Below are 20,238 nucleotides of genomic sequence, written 5' to 3'. Positions count from 1 at the left end.
TGGCCAATCGGAGGTGGTTGTGCCAGACTCCCGCCTTTGGCTGAGTCTCTATCTAATCTGTCAGAGGGAGAGCAGGAGATGGTTGTGAAGTTTAACATTGGTAGTCCCCAGAGAAGAAGTTGGTCATTTCATGGTGAAGATTAGAACCCAAATTGAAACGTAAGCAACTAAAATTACTGAATGTTAGAACATTGTGTCAAATTGGTCGTTTACTGTGACTTATAAAGTGTCAGGTTAGGTCCATCATAGTGTTAATAGTGTCAAAAAACGTTAGCTGACGTTGTTGTTCAGTAGCTAGCTCAGAGATTACTGGCTAATAATATTACTGATTTAGCGGGGTGGGGGGTTAACACTTTTGCAAGGTACTGTATCCGTGTCACATTCTCATCAGGGGCTGAGCCCCCCTAAAGGTCTGATCCTAGAATCGCCCCTGATCTCCACATATGTGACAACCAACCCCCAGAGCAGTGAGACAACCATCCCCAACCGACCTCTTGACAAACATGTTAAGCTAGCTACCACATTGCTTTAGCTTGCTAGCTTGATGTTGACTCAAATTAAAGCTATACACTTCAACTTTTTAATACGTTTTTAATGACTAATGACCTACATCCTACAAGAAAAAATACTCTGACACATAAAAATTAAAAAAATATCTCCTCACCTTAATGGTTTGTGTGTGTTCCACAAAATGACCAGTGGAAAATGAGCAGGATGGCAGGACAACGGTTTAATATCAAATACATTGTCACAGTGCCCTCTAGTTGAGCTGTAATGAGCAGTGTGACAACCAACCCCGGTCTCCCTACTAGCAGAGCGTGGCTATACATTTCAAATTGTAATTTGTGTCCTGAAACATCAGATTACAAAACATTAGATCATAATTAGATTATGCAATGGTATCTACACACCCTACAACACGAATGTGTTTGCGCAATAGCTTTGGTATGGAACTACAAATGTGAACGTGTTTTACGCAGCAGCAGAACAGGTTCTGTGAGCCTCAAAGATGTATGTTTGGGTTTAACATGTGAGAGAGACAGACAAGAAGGCGGCCAGGAGAGTGGATGACTTTGTTACTCCGCCCGAAAATGTGGTGGGAGGGTGCTGAAACGAAATGTATGAGGGCAGCGGCGAGTTGGGACTCGTCTTTGGAGAGACAAGGTGGAGGAGAGGACAGCGTAACTTTATGTTTTTTATCCCTCTCAAAAGGGGATTCAAAGACGTATCGGCCGGGGTTCCAGTCATTGTGAGTCTCAGTGGGTTAGTTGACTCCTGGTCTCTTGGTCATCGGACAGCCTGCCGTCCATCCAATGTGCGTAAAAGGGGTCTATTTCCTCACCGTCCTGTCTGGACTCGCAGCTTCAGGTGAGAATCCAGTTTAATGTGAGTGGATAAACCGAGGGAAAAGGTGATCTTTAGTTATTGTGGGGTGTTGTTCAACTCTTTATTTGCATTTGACATGATACAGTGTATTGTGATGTATCCAAGCTATAGTCTATATTTTTAATTTTTACGTTTTGTAATCAATCGTCAATGATCCTCATCAGTAACACATTGATTGCTATATCCTCCTGAGAGCCTTACTTAAATACAGTCTCCAACAATTAAAAACAATGAGATTGCATCTTAAAACTAGCCTATAACTGCTATTTTAGATCTGGGTTTTCCAAAAGTACTGTTCATTGCCAGTACTTTTTCACATCATAGAGTGACCTTAAGACACAACAGGATGGTCGTTTAGAGACGCTCCCGACAATTGAGTTTCAAAGTAAAAGAAAACATCCTGATTGTCCATTAGTAAAAGCTCCGCCGGGACCCCTAACTTCCATTTCTGCGCGCCCGTCGTGCGTCATTGTGAAGTAGAGAACTTGGCTCTGGCACCGTGAAGAACTCCTGTAAAAACTATAAAACAGTCTTACGCGGGCGACCACTTCTAATGACTTTGCAGTAAGCTATTACCGGCGTCAATTCCTGGCCGCATTGTGTTTTGCTTTTATGCAACCTTCACTCCTTTCCTGCCTATTAATGTGCATCCGTGCTTACGTTTACAGAGACTGTGAAGTGGCCTGCTGAACGCAGATAAATCCGCCTGCTTTCCGTATACGAGGTCCAGGATATGCCCGTTGAACTTGTCAGATAAACACAGCCATGGGAATAAACACTAATAGATATCCGATTGTTATAGCTGCTCACATCTAAATGCTGTAATGGCACGGCTAATGGAACATGTTTTAATATCACGAATTGGCATATCAGTGGCAATTCATTCAACAGACGCCAGGTTGTTTAACCTTGAAGTAATCTGTGTCCATCCCAGTTAAGTGGATTATATTGATTGAACATGCCCATCAACTGCCAAAGCACCATGAGGGATTCCCTATAGTAGCAAGCTTATGTTTACAAGGAGCATGTGCATGCAGATCAGTCATAAGTTATAACACAGTCAAAGGCTGACGCAGGCAGAGCAGGAGGATGACTGAATATACTGTGTGGATATAGAGGGATAGACAATCAAATAACCGCATGCGGGGAAGACATGTTGGACCTGATTACAGCTAAGCAGCATCTGCTATCTGTTATGCTGCAATCACTTCTATTGCCTTTGGCTTTATTGTGTTGGCAAAACGGCACGGCGAGATGAAACAAGCCAGCAGACTCATCACAATTTCATGGGAAGGAATTGGTAAGAGAGAATCGTGAATCAGAGTTACAATAACTCTGATTCACGATTCTCTCTTACCAATTCTTCCTCCCTTCAGGTACACTAAAGCAGCACACCATATTTACCCATCAGCCCTCCACTGTTTTTGACATTGCTCTGATAAAAAAACAGTTAGTGTTAATTTTGCATACTTGCTGCTTATTTTTTAAGGAGATAGGATACATACCAAACAGAATAATCTCTCCCCTCCTGCTGATCCAAATATAATCGCAAACAAGCGTTGCAGTGGTTAAAATCCTTCATTGATTTTGAAGATACCACTCTTAGATAGGTAGATAGATAGATAGATAGATAGATAGATAGATAGATAGATAGATAGACATTTAGGCTTTTGACTTTTCAGAAAAGTAAATCAGTTAATTCATGATTTAACTATTAATTGCTAATTACAAAAATGTACTGTTGCTGCCGGTGTCTAATGTCAGTTGTGTGGTTTGGTCTGTCTCCTCCAGCTTACATTTAAACATATCACTTAGATACAAAATATCCAGAAGCAAAATAACAACTCATACACACACTGGTTAATTAGAAAAGGAAACACACTGAAAATAAATACTAGATTAGTTTAAACAACTTAGACCAGATTACTTTCATTTCTCCATCAAACACAGACAGGAGGCTAAAAATCTTTTCTTAAACATGTTTTCATCCCCTGCTGTTGATGATAAATTCATCTTTTTATTGTTGGGTTTTACTTTAATTCCCTTTGTCCTCCTCTAACATTTTCTTCTTCAAGCACAAGTCTAAATGCTCACATGTTGACGTGTGACAACCTGTCCTGACTTACAGGTTTAGGATACACACTTAGACACACACCAGGGACGTACGCTGCTTGTTTATGCTTCAGTTGAACTCTATCAGGTTTACAGTAGACAAGCAACCTCTTGTATCTGTTTTTCTGGGATCTCTCTGCCACTGCATCTCTAATCTTGCTACAATAATAAGTCAATGTAAAAAAGCATGGCTGCCATGACGCGCTGTACTGTGTTGACACAATTAGGAGGACGCCTGGCCCTAATGTTGGGTTGACAGGATTGCCTAGGGTGTGTAGAGTTTTTTTTTCACCTTTATTTTTTCAGGCAAGTCATTAAGAACAGGTTCTTATATACAATTGCGGCCTGATAAGTGACAAAGCCACTTAGGGAAAGGGAAGGAGGGCTAGAAAATAAAATACATTAGAAATGCATACCGTTTAAATGACAAAACACAATTTGAAATACAACACAGACAGCAGTACACATATACCAAGAGGAACACACAGGTACATGGGTGAGTAAGAGAGGGAGAAACCATACAAATACTTAACAATGACGCACTTGTATGCAAACACACACCAATCCCTGAGACAGTGGGCTTAGGGAACATCTGTGAAGTGTTTGAGTGTGATGGCAAGGCATTCCCTGTGTAATGTTTAGACCAGAAGACTGTGCTCCAAGTGTTAACAGGGATTTGAAATATTCATATTTCTCACTAAATTGAAAATGTTTGCAGGTTCATCCGAGGTTTGAGTCCATGTGCACACTCACATGTTCAATGTTTATCTGAAGCTGTGCAAATGCAATTACTGCATATTTGTGAGCATGGGTTTCTGTTTGTGTAGTCACATTCTTACACACTCTGTTGGCTAGTCACTCGTTCTCAAAACTGTTTAGAGTTACAGTAAACACGTAGATCTTCCAGCTAAAGCAACACCTCCTCTAGGTTTACGGAATACGGGATAAATCAACAGAATATCAGCTGTTCTTTCTAAGTCATCTGATCTGCAGGAAGCCAATTTTATAATTATTTGCCATCAGTTAAATCATGTGTGATTATATGCAGAGTCATGATGAGAGAATTAATTTCCTTTTTCTTGTTTAGTAGGCTACCTTTCATATGTACTCAGGTATATCCAGCCATTGTTATTTAAAATGCTTAAATACATTTACTCTACTGTATATTGAAAGAGTCGGAGAGGCAACTACTTATCCTATTTTACTCACTATTTATCTGACGCTGACTGTACTTAGCAATTTAAATGAATGAGAGTGTAAATTGAATAGAGAAGGGGTGGGGCTAGTGGTTGGGGCAGGTGAAGGACAGGATGTCTGGTCCAACTTGTAAATTTGAATGTTCCCTCTCATTCATTTCAATTGAAGCCTGTGTAACTAACATACAGTATACAACTTTTCTGGTTTCAGTGTGAGTTCAGGCTACCTCTGGCACATTTGCACATATAGTGCAGCAGTCCAATGTCTAGCCAGTTTCTGTCTTTGGTTATATAAAGTAGCTACATAGGGAAGGAATACGAAGAAAGTTACTACAAGTGGGATTCTTAATAAACAGTAGTGAGCAGCATGGAGGCCAGTTACGGTGGTTACTTTTTTAAAATATTTGTTACCTATTCGCAGTGTCCGACTGCGTCCTGCTGCGTCCAACCGCGTCCACCCAGGCTGCTGTGCCACACTACACCCCGTAACGCCCTGCTGTACCCTACTATGACATGAACTACTATGACTACCATTGTGATCACTGTTTCACTATCTTTATTATGACTATTATTGCCACCATTCACCACTCCCCCAACTGGTGCCGTCAGACACCGCCTACCAAGAGTCTGGGTCTGTCCGAGGTTTCTTCCTAACAAAAAAGGGAGTTTTTCCTTGCCACTGTCGCAATAGCTACTGCTAATGCTTGCTCTTGAGGCAACCACTGTAATAGTTGGGGCTTCGTAAACTACAGAGTTTGGTCTAGACCTACTCTATCTGTAAAGTGTCTCGAGATAACTCTTGTTATGATTTGATACTATAAATAAAATTGAATTGAAATTGAATTGAATTATTCCGTCGCTGACTAATTTGGAATTTAGAGAGCAGTCACAAAATCTGTGAACTAACTTAATAATTTCCATTACAGTTACACAGCAATATCTATCTAAAGTTTGTATAAGTGTACATTAGCCACTAAAAGCTACTGGTCATTGGGTCATACAAGACCTGCGGCAGTAGCAGCAAAACCCCTAACACCATGTCTACACAGGAGGTGTAGCATGTGCAGCAGCAGAGCAGCAGCAGAGTGGCAGCAGCTTAAGTGCTCCATCTGTGTCTACACAGGATGTGTTCAGGTGCAGGATTGAGTGTAAATCACCCACATTTTGGCAGCGATCGGAGCTCAGCGCACAATCACTGCAGTTACACATGTAAAACAGAAGAACATAGACTTGAAGTGAAAAACAATACGCTCTGGGTTGTATTTACACGTGTAGCACAAATGAAATGTAAGCTGTTACGCTGCCTTTATCGACAGCTGGATTGATTTAGACTAAAGTGAGATAAACGACTGAAAATGTGGCACACAGTTAGTGTATAGATAAAGGGTGTGTTTAATAATACAACTTGGCAATCATGGAAAAATGTGTTGTTTTGTCTTCCAAAAGTTGTAGCCTTGCTTTAAAAAAGCTTCCTTCAGAGTCACAGATGAAATTACACAATTGTTTTACAGGCAGGTAGAATGTTTTGTAAACTGATCTTTATTTGTGAAATTGGTAGCGTGCCCCTTTAAGGTGGAAAGCAAAGAGCAGAGGCCTGTACCTCCTTCACAGTGTTTCTGGCCTGTGTATGTCATTTGCTAACTATTCATCTGCTCAGGAACAGAGGTGGAAGTCACAGTGGGACTGGATTCAGTTTGACTCATACCATTGCAGGACACTAAACATACGGCTAGACTAGCTTTGTAGCAAATATGTGGTTGTCTTTTGAGGGTTGGACCGTCCTTACAACAGAAGCCTGTGGGTGTGTTGAATCGAAACGTACACGTTAGACCCCCCCTCAGGAGTTTGTAATCCCAGGGAGAAGTTGTTGAGTCAGCTGTGAGGTGGGAGTGGAAGAGGTTTGATGGATTAAACTCTTATCCTCACTCACCCACTAAACATTTCCTCTGGTCGCCTGATGAATTACAATTGGCCTGGAGGAAGCAGGAGGGGGGCAAAAGAAGCAGAGGAAGAAAGAGTTAGAAAAAGAGATTGATGCTTCTGTGTTTGGACTGACATTTAGAGTGTATTCAAACCCATTTTTGTAGTTTTCTACTAAACTAAAAAGTTTGTTACCGTTCATTTGTCTATAGGGTTAAAAGCAGATTAAGAATAATAAATGCAGTATCTACATAGCAATTTGTGACATTGTCATACATTAAATGTTTTTTTTGCCTTTATTAACAAAGAGTGATTCCCCATAAATCAAGTTAATGAAAGCTTTTAGATTTGCTGTTCCAAACACTCGGTGTCTGGTACATCTCTCTGGTAGTGAATTAAACATTTCATACTTCAGCTTCATTTGGAGTAGTAGGCATGAGCAAAGATAGTCGCCACGGATGAAATAAAACAGCGCCACCTGCAGAAAATCAAACTCCTTTAACAGAACCAACCCGTCCTCATTGCCAACATCGTCACATACTGACGCCTAAAAATGATAAAATCAGAAAGCAGCGATTTTACAGATAAGTTCTAAATGTAGTGTTAAGAGAAGAGAGCGAGAGTTAGTACTTATGCTCTGGTATGCGCACGTATTAACTTTCATCGTACAGTGCCTTGCGAAAGTATTCGGCCCCCTTGAACTTTTCGACCTTTTGCCACATTTCAGGCTTCAAACATAAAGATATAAAAATGTAATTTTTTGTGAAGAATCAACAACAAGTGGGACACAATCATGAAGTGGAACGAAATTTATTGGATATTTCAAACTTTTTTAACAAATAAAAAAACTGAAAAATTGGGCGTGCAAAATTATTCAGCCCCTTTACTTTCAGTGCAGCAAACACTCTCCAGAAGTTCAGTGAGGATCTCTGAATGATCCAATGTTGACCTAAATGACTAATGATGATAAATAGAATCCACCTGCATCCATGCACCTGCTCTGTGATAGTCTCAGAGGTCTGTTTAAAGCGCAGAGAGCATCATGAAGAACAAGGAACACACCAGGCAGGTCCGAGATACTGTTGTGGAGAAGTTTAAAGCTGGATTTGGATACAAAAAGATTTCCCAAGCTTTAAACATCCCAAGGAGCACTGTGCAAGTGATAATATTGAAATGGAAGGCGTATCAGACCACTGCAAATCTACGAAGACCCGGCCGTCCCTCTAAACTTTCAGCTCATACAAGGGGAAGACTGATCAGAGATGCAGCCAAGAGGCCCATGATCACTCTGGATGAACTGCAGAGATCTACAGCTGAGGTGGGAGACTCTGTCCATAGGACAACAATCAGTCGTATACTGCACAAATCTGGCCTTTATGGAAGAGTGGCAAGAAGAAAGCCATTTCTTAAAGATATCCATAAAAAGTGTCGTTTAAAGTTTGCCACAAGCCACCTGGGAGACACACCAAGCATGTGGAAGAAGGTGCTCTGGTCAGATGAAACCAAAATCAAACTTTTTGGCAACAATGCAAAACGTTATGTTTGGCGTAAAAGCAACACAGCTCATCACCGTGAACACACCATCCCCACTGTCAAACATGGTGGTGGCAGCATCATGGTTTGGGCCTGCTTTTCTTCAGCAGGGACAGGGAAGATGGTTAAAATTAATGGGAAGATGGATGGAGCCAAATACAGGACCATTCTGGAAGAAAACCTGATGGAGTCTGCAAAAGACCTGAGACTGGGACGGAGATTTGTCTTCCAACAAGACAATTATCCAAAACATAAAGCAAAATCTACAATGGAATGGTTCACAAATAAACATATCCAGGTGTTAGAATGGCCAAGTCAAAGTCCAGACCTGAATCCAATCGAGAATCTGTGGAAAGAACTAAAAAACTGCTGTTCACAAACGCTCTCCATCCAACCTCACTGAGCTCGAGCTGTTTTGCAAGAAGGAATGGGCAAAAATTTCAGTCTCTCGATGTGCAAAACTGATAGAGACATACCCCAAGCGGCTTACAGCTGTAATCGCAGCAAAAGGTGGTGCTACAAAGTATTAACTTAAGGGGGCCGAATAATTTTGCATGCCCAATTTTTCAGTTTTTTATTTGTAAGTTTGAAATATCCAATAAATTTTGTTCCACTTCATGATTGTGTCCCACTTCTTGTTGATTCTTCACAAAAAATTACATTTTTATATCTTTATGTTTGAAGCCTGAAATGTGGCAAAAGGTCAAAGTTCAAGGGGGCCGAATACTTTCGCAAGGCACTGTATATTACATGGCCACAATGTGGATATCTGAATATTACTCCTATATGTGATAGCTTGCAAAAAATGTGTGCATAAATCTACTCCTTTAACAGCCAGTGGTGTTGGATGATATGGCCTGGTTTGCAGTCGGTCTTCAACCCAAAGGCTCTGTGCAGTACTGTCAATTTCTTCTTGGGGAAACCATTTCATTATGAACCTGGCTTTGTGCACTAATGCATCGTCATGTTGAAACAGGAAAAGACCTTCCCCAAACTGTTGACACAAGCAAACTATTGTACTCATTTAATGTTATGCTGTAGCATAAATATTTCCTTAAACTAGGACTAAGGGGCCCAAACCGTGTAAACAACGGTGTTTGGTGTTTTAAGCTCCCAACGTCGTCTTCCAGGCAGCGCTGCCTGGAAGGCACTAGGATTAGGCAATGGTTAGGGTTAGGTGCCTTGAAGTCGACGGTCACAGTGCTGCCTTGAAGTTGACGTTGGGGGCTTAAAACACCATTGAGCGAAAACAACCCCAGAACAAAAGCACAAAAAACATACCTTTGGCCGGACATTGTATTTGCTTTTTGGACCACTGCATGCTTGCAGCAAGCTGAGTGGAATGAACAGGAACTGGCATAGAGAAAATGTGCAGCATGGTATGTTACATACAGTTGTGTCCATTTCAGGGGTTCCCTCCATTTACACCACTCAACACTTACACTCCTCAATTCTGTGTCCTCCTCCTCTGTGAATACACTGTTACCTGAACCTGCTATTCCCAGCCCTCAGTCCAGCCCTGCATGAAAGACAGGCCTTGTTTATAAGAAAACCAAACGGGGCTTATGAAACCTCTCACAAAGGAGAGAAGAGGCTCTTTGTAACTCACTGAGCTCTTTGTGTGTTTGGTCCTTTTCCTAAGTGTTTCCTCCAAAACCGGTGCAACAGAGAATCAGGTTTCCTTCGGTGGTCCCTTTGTTTCAGAGCCATAATGAAGAGAGGAAAGGCACAAACACACACCGTCTAGGAAATAATGTAATGGAACCAATTTCCTGATTCAGAGTCTTGCCAACTGCTTGATTTCTCCTGCAGTGTTTCCTCCATTCTCTTAAAGTCAAAGAAGACATCCTCTTGGCCAATGGAAAGACCAGGTCTACACTAAAGGACTTAAACAGTGATTGGTATTCCCATGGATGAACTGTCCGATCATTGATATTAATACTTTTGACTAAAAACAGCTCGGTTCCCTCTGCTGTCCCTTTGCTGTTTATAAATATAAATATGTATGAGCAACTGCGTCAAAAATCCCTCAAGACGAGTCAACAGGAAAACATTGACAAAGATTTGGATTTTTCAATAAGGCAATCATAGTTTGTTCATTCTGTGGATTGTTTTTAAGATATTCAAAAAAATATTTACAATTATGACAAGAGTTCAGTGAACCAAGCATGCCTCTCTGCAGTGTGAAACACACCCAGACTGGCCTGAAAATGCTATGGTTTTAGAAAAACCACCATTGGCAACGATAATGAATCTGATGAGACAGTTCTGTTTGTTGTTGTTTAAGAGATTTTAGTAAAGTGTGGTTTAAAGGTAGGTCATTGTCCGAAGAAGAAATTATTATTGTTTGATGCAGAACATATCCGAGGATTGGAGGGTGCTTCTTTTTTTTACCTTTCTAAAACCAAAAACACAAAAGCAAAAGTGTAAGTAACAGAATTAACAGTGTGTTTATTTGATCTAACATGAGCTGCTAGCGTTAGCATGTTCGGCTAAGTAGCTTACTACATACAGATGTAACTGAGTGTCACTTTTAAGGCCAAGGAGCATTTCATTAACTAATTTGTGGGGCTACAGGTTGTGCCCTGTTAACTATAGCACATCCACTGTTAGTATTCGCCCAGTGTGTGAAAGCTGGTTCTGGATGCTATTAGACTTAGCAGCTCTGCACTTTTGTGGATATGGGGAAGTTTATACTCCAACAACACCAAACAAACTCGTTACCTGAGATACACACATTCCTCATCTTGAAGCCTTTTCTCTTGTAATGTTAGAAGTGAAAACATACTGTTTGAAAATGCAAACAATAAAACATCAATATAACCTCTGTTTAACTTCTGCCAAGCATTTTTCCTTATCATACATATACTACTAACTAGCTGTACATTGTAAAGCAAGAACATTGCTGGATTAACATTGCTGTATTACCATTCTTCATGGATCATAAACTGGGATGGATGACGACTTTCTACCTGGGACCTCTCCTGGGGTCTTTTAGCACAATATCATGTATCTAGCCATCAAGTGCACAATTAAGACCTTTTTACAGGATTCTTGTTTTAAAACAAGACAGCTGAAATATTAAAAAAAAAATAGCCATCAGCACATGCATAAATACACTACATCTGGCAACGTGAGACTATAGAGACTATAAAGCATGGTAGAGGTTATGCAGTTTTAAACCTGCCTTGCCTGCACTCTTTGACATTGCGTGAAATATTATGTGGGCAGGTCAAACACTGCTTGATATTTTTGTGCCTCTTTGGCTTTTATATAATCTTGGGATGACTGCCAAGCCAAGCAAACCTAATCACACTTGAGTGGGCTTGGTTTAATTATTTTACAGTAGTTGAAAGTATTTTCCCTCTTTGGCTTCAGACGGGCCAGTGGACCAGTGCAGATTGTACCAAATAGTGTTGACAGATAGAAACAAGTGCATTAAAGGTTCAGCAAGTTCACTTTATTGTGATATATTGGACATATTGACAGATATTATGGACTAATGCCAACACCGGTAGTACATCAAATAAAAAATGTGTGTCTGGACTTGTGCCAACAGCGAGTACCCTGTGCATGTGCACATATTTGAAACATAATTAGGATGAACTCATATATTTGTATGCACTCTGGCCCTTCCCTTTTCTGTAGGGTACATAGCTCCATCTTAACAAGCCATGAAAGCTCTCTCTGTGTCTGGATGCTGGGTGTGGTCAGCATAGTCCGGCAGGATGTTTAGACATAAACAAACAAGCGACTTGGACTAGACAGACAGACATGCCAGAGTAGAAGAATGGACAGACAAACAAGCAAACAACACTATTATCTTATCTCCTCCTTACATAAAGCAATCGTGTGGAGAAATACATTTCTCATCATTTTGGTATTCTCTTGCTCCATCCATACGGCACTCAGTCCTTCATCTACTCAATCATTCTGCTCTTGGTCTTTCATCACTTCACTCACTCTCTCATTTCTGCTTGTTTATCTCTTGTCTCTCTTTCTCTAAATGAGTAAAATTCTGCACTTCACTCATGTAACGGCATGCATCCTCCTCAGCAATTAGTGCCTGCTAATGACCGATTAAATAGTGATCATGTACTTTTAGCCGCAGGGACAAATTAGTACTGTAATTGAGTCACTGTACATAGCCCTAAATGTTCTGTCGTTCTGCTAATAGTCATTCTGCCTTCAAAAAGGCCTAATTAACCTTAATTTTTAATCAGCTCAGCTTGCATCAAAGGACAGTGTAGTTGAAAGCGTTTTAATTGTATTGTTGTTGAAAGGAGCCTTGCAACGCCTATTTAAATTGCTGTAATGTACTGTACAATAAATTGGAAGAAATTTGGAAATGAGGTGTTATGGCCTGGAGGATTTGCTTTCTCTCCTGATGTATAATGAATCATTTCAGCATGCTGTTTAAACAGGCATTTAGACATATTGTTAAGCTAACCTTCCATGTGCACTATACCGAAATCAGATACAAATCAACTATTTTATCAAGTAAAAATAGTGTGATTTGCCATGGGGCACACACTCTACTGGGTGGGTTAGAGGTCGGCACCCCAATGACAGTGTTAACATTGTATAATATATAATATTGTAATATATAATTAAAAAAAATATATTTACCATGTTCCCTTTCTTAATTTAGCATGTTCGCATGATAACATTTATTAATTAGCACTAAACAAAAGTACAGCTGAGGCTGATGGGAAGTAGTTTTGCAGCTATTTAATGTGATATACATTAATGTGACAATGATGCTAGATGAAAAGTTTAGGGATTACCAAAGTGATTACAAGTTTTTGGACCATGGATGTCTGAACCAAATGGGGTTGCCATCAAGCTAATAGTTGATAAGACATAACACTCAAAACCTACTCATTGTGGTGCTAGATGAAATGTCGAGGAATCACCGTTTGATTTTCTGGGGACCATGAATGTCTGTACAAAACTTCATGGGAATGCAGCCAACAGTTTTTGACCACAGTGAGGAATCTATCGACTGACCAACACTGCTATTCTAAATTAAAAAAAATTTATTCCTAGTTTGAAATAGGGCACATGTTTGTTATCAGGAGTGGTGGTCATTTTTGTGAGACATGCAATTGAAACACTTTCTTCTTCAACTCTTCCTCCCCTCCTCCATTCCCCCTCTTTCTCTTTGTCAACCTTCATATGAAATATGGAGTATAAGACTTTTACCTGGTGGCTCGGACTCCTCGGCTTTGTTTTCACACACACACAAACACACACGCACACACACACACACACACACACACACACACACACACACACACACACACACGCTCAGTCAAACCGGGGAGGGAGTTATTACTGGCTGTACTGATACAGCCAGCACTGATGTTATCTGCATAATGAATATCCTAAACACAGGCAGTTTAATCCACTAACATCAGTGTTTCCATACACTCCGCAAGGTAGAGGAGAAAGCGAGAGAAAGGTTTCAGAGGAGACTTGTTCCCTTTGAGGTCCATCCATCAAAGCATTATTCTGTAATATAAAAAGTGTTGTTTATCAATGCAAGTTGAGGCTTATTTTCAAGATACCGATGCAGAAAACCTCCAAAACAAGCATATCCTGCAATCTCATTGCAATAACGTGTGTTTTCATTCAATAAAAATACAGTTTTCTGTCGGAAAAAAGACCAGACAATTTTGAAAGATGGACATTTCTTGTAGTGTACTCTGTCTCTATTGCTTACTCCTTCCAGGTGTCATCAGGCTCATTTAAAATACATTAGGCTGTTAGAGTGCTGTCAGGGCCCAGCGATGAGAGAGAGAGGCCTGTCTGTTTTTTAATGTTGTGTGTGTGTGTGTGTGTGTGTGTGTGTGTGTGTGTGTGTGTGGGAGGGGGGGGAGGGGGGGGGGCTCTGGTCACCCCTCTCTCTCATCCCAGCCCACAGGAAACTCTCTCGTGATAAGGAACAGAACATGCCGTCTAGGAGCCAAGCCCCCGCTGACATTTTCCCATTGTAACGTTATGGTTCAATTTTCCATCCTTGAACTTTTCTTACTCCTATGCCTGAAGCCTTTTACTGCCATTCAGTAGAGGGCAAACCCACCTCAAGTCACTTAATTTACATTTTAAATAGCAGAAAAAGGCTTAATCCATCTTTTTAGGGTTTAAAATCATTTAAAATCCTAAATATTTATGATATAATTCAATCATAGTAAGCTATGGGAAATGGCTACAAGTATTGAGTCCATTAATAATTGACAGCTAGAGGTTACATCTCATGCATTTTACATCAGACTACAGCATAATCCTGATGCTAGTGATTGCATCAACAAAAACAAATTATTTCATATATAAAACTGAGGCCTGGGATGAGGCGTGCACTCAGGTGATCCATCGAGCCACAGACAGCTCCTCTGTCAGATTGAAATATCCAGGTCTCTCATCAAGTGTTTTGCTCGTTCTGCAGGGTGCTCATATGCAGTGTGCAGGACAAGTCTTTGCTACACTTGAGCACTGTGGCTACAGTCTGACAGTCTGCTGTGTGCGTGGGCATTGGCTTTTAATAAGGCTAGACATGGCTCCTGATATTACTAGGGTATATAGAGTCTATTTTTTAAATAGACCAGGTAATGTTGGACTAGACAGCCTGTACATAAACTTCCACAGAGACTTGCTTTAGAATAAGGTTGGATCTACCTCGATAAACAAGAGTCTGCAATCTCGTGACGAGGGAGACGTGATTGGCTGGTTCTTGATGTGATGCTGACCGGCTGCCAGACAGGAACTCAGCATCAAGCATGTCTCTGTCTTAGACAGTGTATGTGTGTGCCGGTGCATGGTATGTGTGTGTGTCAGCGCTAACTCCATTCTGGGGAACTCCATCCATCATTCTGTTGAAGAGCCAAATCGTTGCCAATATCCCTCTCTGCTCTTCCAGTCCATTCATTTTCCATCTAATAGCTCTACCATGTACTGTAAAGATTGATATAGTCCATATCTATATAATATACAGCAGACTCTCAATTTCAGCCCTGTCTCAGCTGCAATACTGTAGCTTAAGTGGCTATTATTCATTAAATGTTACAGATTTGTTCTACTGATCTAAAATCAGTTTGGACTTTCAGGATGTAATAAAACAGATGTTCACTTACTGACTCACTCCCAGATCAAATCTCATACTTTCAGCATTTGGACCAATCTGTGGGATTTTAGCATAAACTGTAATATATGTATATAATACAGTTAGAGTGACAACATAGTGATTGTTCTTGCAGCAGCACTGCGTAGGCAGAGGTAGGGTCACTGGGTGCATTGTATTCACTCACTAGGCAGGAATTTACTGATGAAGGTGAATTCATACTATGTCTGTTGCATTGCATTTTTGTATATGTATGTTTGTTTCAAAAAACATTGATCTAAGTATTGATTTGGCTCTGTATGCCATGCATTCTGCTTTTTAAAATAAACTCTGCTGCTGTGCCATATGTTTTAAATGTTGCAGGCGTGCTGCAGGTTCGCGGGATGCGTATATACACATCTGGGAATGTGGAGGCAGTCAACGGGACGGATATTCGTCTGAAGTGCACATTCCAGAGTTCCTCTCCCATCAACCCCAACAACATCGTCATCTCATGGAGCTTCAGACCCCTCAATCTAGACCAAGAAGAGTCGGTGAGTGTGTGTGTGTGTCTGTGTGTTTGCGAGAAAGTGGAATCAAACCTCAAACCTCCCTCATTGTGTCAGGGAGCATCCACCCCCATAGCCAACAGAGAGAGGAGTCTATGAGTCATGCGACTCATTACAGAGCGTCTGAGCCAGCCTATGTGTGTGTGTGTGTGTGTGTGTGTGTGTGTGTATGTGTGTGTGTGTGTGTGTGTGTGCATATGGGGCACAAAGAGAAAAAGATGCAGCAGGCCGGGGTTTATGTCTTGTCTTTCTTTCTCTGTGAGAATAAAATACTTTCTTTCTCCAGACTCAGTTGGGTATGGCTTTCTATCTCTGACAATACAACCAATCAAATCCATTATTGCTCCAACCAAATCTACCCATCAATTTTCACTTTTAGGTGTTCCACTATCAGCAGAAACCATACCCTCCTTTAGAGGGCCCTTTCAGGAAACGTGTTGTTTGGGCCGGTGATGTCATGGGCCGTGACGCCTCCATCATACTTCAACAGGTCAAGTTCACCTACAACGGCACTTACATCTGCCAGGTCAAGAATCCGCCGGATGTCCACGGCATGGTTGGAAAAATTCGGCTCTGTGTCGTCACCACAGGTCAGCATTTTGATTGTCAGACAAAATATTTCTTTGTATACTGTATCATGAATATATTAGTGTTTTTTTCTGTGCCTCTAAAAAAATCCACATCATTCATTCATCATTTCAACACTTGCTGAAACGCCAAATAAGAGAGGACAGCAAAGTACATGAAGCAAAGGAAAATATGTTTACATTTCAGTGAAACTCCTTGATAATATTCAATTGAAGGACATTATTCTTAGAACGTATGTTGTTTGCTATGAAAGTTACTAAACTAAATAATGCAAATGTTCCAGACATATTGAATAATCAAATCAAATCAATATTACTGATTATGAGATGTATTATTTAGATAGTTTACTCTGGCTTCCTGGGTGACCCAGACAATCAGAACTATTGACCAGAGCTACTTATTTTATACATTGTCTTTTCGTATAACTGTTGAAACAGGCAACATGTGAACAAGACTAAGAGTCTACAGTAAGCTGATGCCTCTGTGAGGCTATACTTAGGCACAGTGAAGCTTTGAGCTAAATGGTCATGTCAGCATGCTCATATTTATCAGTTATAATGTTTACTATGTTCACCCTATTAGATTAGCGTGTTAGCATGCTAATATTTGCTAATTAGCGCTAAGCATAAAGTGCTGTTGAGGCTAATGATATTGGACAAATAACATTTTTGACCTGATAATGGCACTACAGGAAGGTTTTTACAAATAATCCTGTGTGGGACATGAATCATTGTACCAGTTGATTGCAATCCATCCAATAATCAATACTCAATCAATAGTCATTGAGTCATTTTATTGAAACTCACAGTTAGGATTAGGATACATCCTATGGGAACCATGGCTATTTAGTACCAATTCATCCAGCAGATGATGAGATATTTCACAGGATAAGTGGAAACTTAGACCCACTGCAGGCACTACAGGAAAAGTCAGGGAATCAACACATCAGTAGGATTTAGCCTCTGGGTACCACAAATGTTTTTTGTTTTTGTTTTGTTTTTACAACATTTTCATTCCATCTAATAGTTCTTGAAATATTTCAAACCATAAATGTGAAATTCAAGGTGGCAAGTTGGTAGGATTCATCTTCTGGGGACCATGTATATCTGTTCTAAATATCATGGCAATCCATGTGGTAGTTGTAAAAAACATTTCACTAAAAGCCAAAATGTTAGGTGATGAAGGTTAAGCTTTCACCAAAATCATCCTTATCCCCTGGGGACCATGAATATCTGCTGTCTGACAGCCAGACTGACTTGCCATCCCTATGCCCACACCAATGACATCTCTAAAGATGAAAATATGCTTTTGTAATAATAATAGCTTACAACAGACACACAGTTACAAATGCACAATGCCTTTGAGCAGTGTTGATATTTTGGGTTTTACCAAGCAAGCACACTCAGTCTGCATTCCTGTATGTCCTTCTCACCCACAGCCTCTTTCTCCGAACTTCTCCTTCTGGTGTTGGCCATCGGGGGCGGTATTGCCGCTGTGGTCATCCTCCTCATCATCATTGTGTCCTGCAGGCGGTGCAAGAAGAGGAGACAGGGAGAGCGGGAAGGGAATGAAGAGGCTCCCCGCAAAGAGAGAAAAGACCCCACTGTGTGGTAAGACCAAGAGAAAGACAGAGGGAGACGAACAGGGGGATGAGAGGAACAGAAGAATCACACACTTCCTCTCTTGCTCTCCTTTTAACTCTGGGGTTTGGGGCATGTGGCGCTCCTTCTTGGGACCAGCTCTTTTTCTACTGGACGTTTCACTTCCTCCTTCCTCTCCACCGCAGTCTTTGAATCCCAAACCTTGACTAGTTGATGGGCAGCTGTCATTAACCAGAGATAAATTGGGAATGTGTCTTTGTATAGGAAGCTGTAGATATAGAACTTTAGCCAGACTACTGTGTAGCTTTTATGATATCACTGTGCCTTTCATTTCTGGAGAGAAACAACAGTTTTATCAGTTCATCTTTTCCTGTTCACCTAAATGGGCTTCCAAGCACATTTCCTGTTTAGAGTAAATGTTTTGATGATGTAGAGGTCGAACAATGGTGTATTCCTGCTGTTTACTTGTCTACTAATACATTTCAAACCCAAACATACCACAGCAGTACAAGCCACATGTTTGATATATTGCTTCAACAAACAATAGAAACTGTGGAACAATGAATGAGCACCTCCCTAACTTCCATTGAAAATTTGTTACCACATGATGGAAACATTATGAAACCCCATACATGTCGGGGATCTGTATCTATCAACCCTCATCTACTTTACTGTGGTTCTTCTGAATCCACAGGAGGATGCTGGTGTGCCTTTCTTTTTTTCTTTTTTTCACTACTGAAGTTATATTGCTGTATTTCTGAGAATATGTGCTGTTATTAACCTGATGTTGAAACAGAACTAATCAAGGTGCTATCAAATAATCAAAACCTGATGGAGAGCACTTGGTAGAAACAAACATTTCATACAGTACTTACATACAATATCAATTCTAAATTTCATTGACAAAGTGGCAAATATTTTTACCAACCCATAGCCAATGGCCAATGTTTGTTTTGAACAATAAGCTGTTTTGTCAAAAGTTGGGTTTTCAGATCTCTCTGTAATAGGTGCCATAACTAGTTACTGTCACCACAGTGTTGCAATACTGTAACTCACTGTATTCACCAGACGTTAAAAGCCAAGCTCCTCAAGGAAAAGTTGACTGTTTTGCTTTCATCTTGGTCGATCAGATTCATTCAGACTTCAAACTGAAGCTTGTCATTGAAAAAGTTGGCATATTTTTACCCCAATCAATCTTCGCTCTCAACTTAAACATGTGTGACACTAACCCTCGTCCCTGCTGCTGTGTTTGTGTTGTCTATTCGTCTTTGTCCTGTCCCCATTGTGTGTGACTTATGCACATGCATACACATAAATAATTCATGACTGTGTCATGCATGAATTAAAATCCTGCTCCCATGTGTTTGTGCTATGTTGCTCCCCCTGGTGCATGTCTCCCTCTTCTCTCTGTGTACGTGTGTGTCCCAGCCACCCATTAAGGGCCTGGATCATTGATTGGAACATTTACTTATAAAAATCTTCTTCCTGAATAGGGTTGGGTACCGAAATCCGGTACTAATACGGCACCAGTGCCTTAACGACCTGTATCTACTGGACCGAATAGCAACACGGATTTCGGCGCCACTGATATGTCTGCGCTTCTCTCTGATGTTCTAAAACAGATGTTACAGGCAACAGAAACATCGCCACACGTGACGCTAGTTAACACTATACTCGACAGCAGCTAACATTAGCCTACCACTAGCTAGTAGCTGGATTAAACCTAAACACGGTTAAAATACTGACAGCAAACGGTAAACAGTGTAAAGTTTGACTGTATTTCACTGTAGAGGATTCAACACCGGGATGTAACAATCTGCAGCTGCCGTTGTTGGAAAAACACAGACTGGTAACGAAATGAAACTTCATGGTAATGAAACTGGTAACCTATGGCCTTGTGGTGCATTCAAAGTTATTGTTAAATGCCCTTTTCCCATCTGGTGGTTGTTTTTGTCATTCAACAGCAATTTAATAGTGAAATAAGTAATTGTTATAGTTATTACATTATTATTAAATAATTTATTAATTAATGACCATTTATTAATTTTGACCATATGGCCTTAGCAATAAACAAGCCGTTCTTTAATGTATGTTGCCGACTGTTGTTTAGTACCCTTCTTTTTTTTCTTCTTTTTTTTTAAAAGTACCGCTTTAGCACCGGTATCGGAAAAAACCCAAACGATACCCAACCCTATTCCTGAAGCAATTTTGAATTTATTTCCTCAGCATATTAG

General features: G+C 40.5%; 1 protein-coding gene across 1 annotated transcript; it reads left to right on the top strand.

The window, feature by feature from the left end:
* Positions 1–1,097: 1,097 nt before the first annotated feature.
* On the top strand, positions 1,098–19,101 carry LOC116046574 (myelin protein zero-like protein 2). Its single transcript, XM_031294963.2, has 4 exons — positions 1,098–1,368; positions 15,631–15,800; positions 16,195–16,405; positions 17,842–19,101. The coding sequence occupies exons 1-4, from the start codon at positions 1,314–1,316 to the stop codon at positions 18,015–18,017; spliced, it is 612 nt and encodes a 203-aa protein (XP_031150823.1). The 5' UTR covers positions 1,098–1,313; the 3' UTR covers positions 18,018–19,101.
* Positions 19,102–20,238: the final 1,137 nt, after the last annotated feature.

Source organism: Sander lucioperca, chromosome 5 (genome assembly GCF_008315115.2).
Source record: "Sander lucioperca isolate FBNREF2018 chromosome 5, SLUC_FBN_1.2, whole genome shotgun sequence".
Lineage (NCBI taxonomy): Eukaryota > Metazoa > Chordata > Actinopteri > Perciformes > Percidae > Sander > Sander lucioperca.
Note: the sequence above shows the minus strand (reverse complement) of the source record. Positions and strands in the feature narration are given on the sequence as shown.